Below are 6,289 nucleotides of genomic sequence, written 5' to 3'. Positions count from 1 at the left end.
ACTGAAGCGGTGCCGTGTGGGTGAATGGCTCTTCCTTCGAGGGGATGTCTCAGAGGGAAGCCCGTCTTCTGGTTTGCTTAGGTGGGGCCGTTTCTCCCCTCTCCGCGTGGCTGTTCACCAAGGCCAAGGGTTTGGTTTGGACAGGAGGGTCATTTTGTTTCCTCTACCCCTTCAGCTCTACCCTCAGCACCTGGAGGCCACCTACCAGGCCCTGTGCCCAAGGTCTTGGGCCCAAGGGGCAGGCCTGGGGAAGGTATGGCTGGGTGGGTGAGCCACCTCCTCAGGGGAGACCCATGTGGGTGGGCATGCGTGGGGCTGGCTGGCCCTGCTGCCCCTGCACAGGGGCTTTCATTGCTAAAGGGCGAGCAGACCTTGGAGAAGGGTTGATACACCCAGAGCAGGTGATTTTGGCAAATAACCCCCCCAAATACACCTGTTTCTGCCCTCGGGGCAGAGGAGAGAGGACAAAGGAGGCCTTGACCCAGTTTCCTTCAAAAGGTTTTCATTTATTAGTCTTTTCTTAAGCAGTTAATTCTCTTTTCATATTTAAAAGGAAAAAAAAAGGTATGTGTTTTCATCCAGAGTTATACCAAAGTGATTAAGATGAATCTTCTCCTGGGGAATATAGCTCCCAGATCAGAAGAAAAAAAAAAAATTTTTTTTTTTTTCAATTAAGCACGAAAATAAAACCAGGAGAACATCAACAATCCAAAATCATCCCCAAATATCCAGGACAAAAAATAAAATATTTATTGATCTATCACAGCGAGACACAAAGAAACGGGCGGGGCAGGGGTGGGAAATGCTCTGAAGTGGGTACAGTGGTTCGAGGGAAGGACGGGGGGGTATACAGTACTGCATGGGGGGGACCCAGGTCGGGGAGGAGATTCCTGCCGCCCCAGCTGGTGTAGCTCCTCACACCCTGGGTGCTCAGGCCCCATCGTAGGGGTGTGTGTGGCGGGGGGGGGAGGCAGGGCACAGGTCGCCAGGACACGTTAACCAGGTTGATGGTGGGGGCACCCAGCCAGCTAGCGGTGCTGGGCAGTCAGCTGGGGACAAGGATGGATGGACGGATGGACAGATGGCTGGATGAATTCCACAAGAGCAAGAGCGCTGTTCCCAGTGGGGGTCTTCCCATCCGCAGGTGTCCCAGACGTGGGGAATAGGTGGGGGGGCAAGGGGGCTGAGAGATGGTATGACCGAATCCAGCTTGAGGCTTTAGGTGCTTAGGTACCAACTGGACCGCAGCCGGGGTTGGGGGGTGGTTCTGGTGGGCAGGGGGAGGTGGGACTGCCCAGGGAGTGTCCGCACCATCTTCAGAGGAGTCCCAAGGGGGGGGGTTCCCGAGGGGCCGCCCTTCCCTCCTCCCTCCCCCCAGGAAGATGAGAGCACCAGCATGTAGCACCAAGTTCCCCTGGAGATGGAGAGTGTGTGGAGGGGGAGCTCCTGGGTGGGAAGGGGGTGAGGGCGGGGGGCTAAGCCCACCCACCCCCGGCCTCTGAAGTTGGGGGCCTCCTGGGGGTCCACTTGGCTACCTCTCTTGTTTCCTTGCTTTGTGGATTTCCAAGGGCACCCAGCCTGGCCTGTCCCCTCCCAGGGTGGGGACGGGGGAGGGGGGATGGGGGATGGGGGAGGGGGTCACAAGGGGTTTACATTCTCCACCAAGCAGTAGCACCAACGTTGATGAGGTCGCGAGTCAGGGGTCCCGGGAAGCTCACTTTCTCTTCCGGCCACAGGATTTCCCCAGGCAGGCCCCACCTGGGCGGGAGGAGGCACTCATGACGGTCCGACCCCTCCGGGGTCCTGCTCAAGCCCCTGCCCGCTTGGACCAGCTCCAAGGTCTTCTCACACCCACATCAACACAGTGGGGAACAGAGGCTCCAAAGCCATGAGAAGCCTGGCCACAACCTCCCACCAAACTCTGAGCCATTGCACTGCCCTAACTCCTCCCAGGCAGGGGGGTGGGAGCAGGGCCCATGGGATGGTGGCCTAATCAAGGCTCAGGGAGGGGAAGGGCCCTGGCCTGGACAAGGTCTCCATGTTCTGAGTCCACTGCGTTTGGGAAGGCTTCAGCGAGCAGCTCTGAGCGCACCGATTGGCAAGACTCGTTTTAAGCCATCAAGGCACCACTGTCTGGTAGCAGGGCCTGATGTAGTTTCTACCCCTGGGGAGCTCAACACGGCTCCTTACCGCCACCTGGTGGCAGCGAGCAGCCGAGCGGGGCAGGGACAGGCTTCTCCCTGTGAAGCTCATCCAGTGTGTTTGGAAAGCAGTGTGATCAGGCCACACGCATCAAGTGGTACCTGAGAGTGGGTTACCCTGGACAGGGTCGGGCTGGTCTTGCCTCTGCCTCTCCCAGCCCTGGCCCCAGCTGCCCTATCTGTGTTGTGGGAAGCAGGTGGGGAAGGAAGGGATTCCACAGCCTGAGCAGACACAGGGGTGGAGCTGGGCGTCTTTGGGTCTCCTCTGGGTACTGTTGGGAGGTGCCTTGGGGGGTGGTGGCCATTACCTGCCCCCCCCCCACACACACACTCCCAGAGGCACGTCTGCAACTTTGAGCAAGGGTGTGGCTCTGTCTGGACCAGATGGTGGCCTCTGCCCACCCTGCCCGGCTAGGGGCACCTTGGGTCCCCCATCCACCCCTCAAATTCCCTGACTCTAAGGTCCATTGTCCCATTTACTCTCTCTTCCTCTGTTCCTCCAAGTTCCTCCCTCGCCCTCCTCCCTTCTCTTTCCCTTGGCTCCTCCCGGTGGGCAGCCGGGAGGGAGAAATTGCCAGGCCTGGCTTGGGGAGAGCCTGGAGGGTCCCAGGCCCACTCTTAGCTTTGGGTGTCTGTGTCGGAGGTAGACGCAGGGATGGGGGTGAGGTGCCCAGCTCCCCCCAACCTCCCCACTCCCTCCCCGCTAGGCCTGCTCCAAACGTGCTGCTCCCAGGCTGATGGACCCCAGCCCTTTGCCTCGGTCCGCTCCTCCCCGCCCTGCCCGCTCCCAGGGGCTGAGTCTCTACTCACCTGGGAATCCCAGGGCTCCCAGGGCCCCTCCATAGGGCTTGGGAGGTTTGCCTGTGGAGGGAAGGGTGGGGGTTGGGGAGGCGGCCAAGCTTTGCTGCCTCTCCCAGAACCCCCACCATGTACCAGGCCTCCAGCCTGTCACAGAAGGTTCTGAAGACCTTCCTGCCCCCAGCCTGGCCTTCGGTCTCACCCAGCTGGACACCTGCTCTGCTCCTTATGAACGGTATCCTGCCTGTGGTGGTCTGAGCAACTAGGAAGATGCCCCCGCCCACCAGTCAGACCCCAGGCACGCAGACTGCCCCACCTAAAAAGCCCTAGGCTTTGGCCTCCCTAACCACCTGCTTGAACAGACCTTGTTTTCCCCTTACATACTTCCTTTCCTTTTCTGTGGGGTCTCATCAGGTTCTACAGTTACACCAGAGACGGGGGCTGGCCCAGGTCTCTGTCTCCTGGTGTCCCGTCAAATGCCAGGCTGCGAGCCCCGGGAATGGGATCCTTGCCCCCCCACGCATCCCTACATCCCACAGCTGAATTTCCTTGGCATCGGAGGGCCAGCCTAGGGCCATGGCCTCGGTCACCGCTGCCACGGTAGCACCCCACCCCCACTCCACGAAAGTAGCTCAGGGCCCTGACTCACCACCAATGCCCAGGCCCCCGGCTCCGCCACCTGCAGGACAAGGGGAGGGGCTATGAGTGAGTCCACTCTGGGGAGCCCGCCAAGCCTCCCTCCCGCCCCCCGGGGCAGCCAAGTTCTGGGTGTCAGGAGCCTGGGTGTCAGGAGCCCTCAGCTCGGCCTCAGTCATCGTGTGACCTTGGGCAAGTCCCTGGCATTGTCTGAACCTCAGTGTGCCTCGTCTGGAACGTGGTGCTTTGGAAAAGCTGATGCTCCCTGGCCTTGCAGGGGAGGGGGAGGAGAAGGAGGGGAGGCCCGGCTTCGTGTAAGGGAGGTCATGGGTCTACCCCCGGGTCCTGGCTCCGCTCTTCCGAGCAGAGGAAGCAGGGGAGTGGGCAGGATGGGGCCGGAGCGCCAGGCCGGGCCGGGGGACAGGGAGCCTGGGTGTACCTGGGTAAATAGGGGACAGTCCGAAGCCAGGTCTTGCTGCAACTCCTGTGGGAGGGGTTCGGGGTTGGCGTGGGGCAGGCCCTGCTCCGGCCTCATCACCTCCTGCCTCTCTGCCCAGGACCACCTCCTCCCCGCCGCGTGCCCCTCGCTGGCAGAGCAGTTTCCCTAACAAGTCTTGTCTCCGCCCGGCACCCTGACAGGGGCCCCCGCACCCCCAGCTCATCAGCCTGGTGTCTGTCGCCTATGGTGTACCCACTGGTCTGAGGCCTGCCCCTTTGCCCAGGATGTTTCCTTTCCTGGACTGCTCCCTCCACCCTGTCTCTCTCTCTCTCTCTCTCTCTCTCTCTCTCGTGTCCTTGAGCTAGATGTGGCTCCAGGAGTCCCCCTTGCTAGCCAGACAGGCCTCCTGTAGACCCAGGCGGAGCAGAGGATCTCACAGAGAGATGGCCCCTATCTCCGACTTGGAATGGCCTGGTGGCTCCCAGGACCCCTCCTAGACCAGCGGCACCTGAGGAGAGGGTGGGCCGGGTTTGGATGAGGCACAGCTGAAGGGGCCCTGAGCCCCCTCTCTGGGTACTGGGGTCGGGGACATCCTGGGCAGGCCTTCAGGGGTAGTGTGAGCGGACTGAGGCGGGAGCTGGGGCAGGGATGGGGTGGGGGCAGAGACAGCCTGCTGCCTGGACAGAGGGAGCAACTCACCATATTTGGCTGCTTTAGCAGCTGCGGCCGGGGACACACCTGGGGAGACATGGGGCCAGAGGGCTCAGGAATAGCACCGCCCTCCCAGAGTCCTGTCCCCTCCTGGCCTGCTCGCCCACTCACCACCTGCCACCATCCTCCCATCTTCCCCAAAGTCTTTAGTGAGCTATTCCTGTGTGTCCAGTCAGGAGCACACAAGACGAGACACAGTGATGGCCCACGACAGAGTGACATGTCAACGTGGTGGACACCCCCCCCCCGCCCCAGGGGGTGGCAGAGACTTTGGGGAAAAATTTTCCCTCCCAACTTTGCTTTTCTCCTCTGGAAAATGGGCACAACCATCGTCATCCCGATGAAAACTCCCACTTAAAGTGGGTGGGTAGGCTGACACAGGAGAGGGAGTGGAGGGGTGCCCAGCTGCACGCGGTGGCCCCAGTGTGCGCTTGCTGAAGGTCCTCCAAATGCTGCCAGCCAGCCTGGGGCAGGTGTGGCAGGTGGGAAGGAAGCTCAGTCTCTCTCTCTCTCTCTCTCTCTCTCTCTCTCTCTCTCACACACACACACACACACGCCCCCTGCACCCTCTGATTCCAGAGCAGTCCCTCACCTCCAAGGCCTCCAAGCCCCCCGACTCCGAGCCCCCCGACTCCGAGCCCCCCGACTCCCAGGGCTCCGGGTCCCCCGAGGCCTGTGGAGAGAGCTGTGTGTTAAATTGCTTGTGGGAATGGCGGGGTCTGTCTGCAGACGGTGGGGTTCTCATCCCAGGACCCAGGTGGAGCCTGAGCTCCCAGGGCCTTGATGCCCCTGAGGGCCCCGTGCATGGTCAGAGCCCTCCCCCCAAGTTCCACCCCCAACCAATGCTCACCAAACTGGGCGGCTTTGGCGGCGGCTTTGGCAGCAGCGGCCGGGGCCCCAGGTCCGACTCCTGGGGACACAGAAGGAGCTCAGGGTGTGTAGGGGGGTGGGGGACTCTCCACTGGTCAGTCTTCCTCCCTGCCCAGCCTGTCCTGGGCTTTCGACTCACCTGCCACACCGCCTGGGACACCTATTCCGCCGAGAGCCCCGGCACCTCCCACTCCTGGAGAGAAGATGGAAAGTCAGTACCCCAATTTCTTCAGGACGGGGGCTCCCTGCCCCAGGGATGCTAGGCCAGCAGACATGTGGCCAAAGCCACGTGACCCAGTGGAAGGGGCACTGGACAGACACCTGAGTCTGAGTCCTGGCTCTGTCCTGGCCAATCGGGCAAGGGGGGGGGGATCCCCTTGAGCCGCGGCCCGCCCATTTCTGCTCCTTCCCAGCCAGCTAGGGCTGGGAGCCACCACCAGTCACAGTGGTGGCCATGAGCTGCGGAGGGGAGAAGACTAGACTCCTGTTCTGATAGCCCTGTGTTCGAATTCTGCTTCCTCCACTCATTATAGCTGTCGCCTCTCTGAGCCCCAGAGCCGATGATCCTTACCCTGCTCACGCTGCAGGTGTTTGGGGAGCAAAGGGACACCCCCACTATGCACGTACTCTGCGC

At 61.5% G+C, this 6,289-nt stretch overlaps 1 protein-coding gene across 10 annotated transcripts in view; it reads right to left on the bottom strand.

Moving 5' to 3' along the window:
* Positions 1 to 485: 485 nt before the first annotated feature.
* The window catches only part of ELN (elastin), a 30,919-nt gene continuing 25,115 nt past the window's right edge, over positions 486 to 6,289 (bottom strand). For 9 of the 10 annotated variants that reach the window (XM_032430985.1, XM_032430986.1, XM_032430992.1 and 6 more), the window contains 8 exons: positions 5,795 to 5,848; positions 5,636 to 5,695; positions 5,378 to 5,458; positions 4,774 to 4,812; positions 4,075 to 4,119; positions 3,649 to 3,678; positions 3,012 to 3,062; positions 486 to 1,758 (listed from right to left, as the gene is read on the bottom strand). In XM_032430985.1, coding sequence (XP_032286876.1) covers positions 1,715 to 1,758; positions 3,012 to 3,062; positions 3,649 to 3,678; positions 4,075 to 4,119; positions 4,774 to 4,812; positions 5,378 to 5,458; positions 5,636 to 5,695; positions 5,795 to 5,848 — 404 coding nt within the window. In that variant the 3' untranslated portion in view covers positions 486 to 1,714. The remainder of the gene's footprint in view (positions 1,759 to 3,011; positions 3,063 to 3,648; positions 3,679 to 4,074; positions 4,120 to 4,773; positions 4,813 to 5,377; positions 5,459 to 5,635; positions 5,696 to 5,794; positions 5,849 to 6,289) is intronic. The other variant, XM_032430989.1, reaches the window with a different exon arrangement.

This window comes from Phoca vitulina, unplaced genomic scaffold (genome assembly GCF_004348235.1).
Source record: "Phoca vitulina isolate PV1807 unplaced genomic scaffold, GSC_HSeal_1.0 scaffold45, whole genome shotgun sequence".
NCBI lineage: Eukaryota > Metazoa > Chordata > Mammalia > Carnivora > Phocidae > Phoca > Phoca vitulina.
Note: the sequence above shows the minus strand (reverse complement) of the source record. Positions and strands in the feature narration are given on the sequence as shown.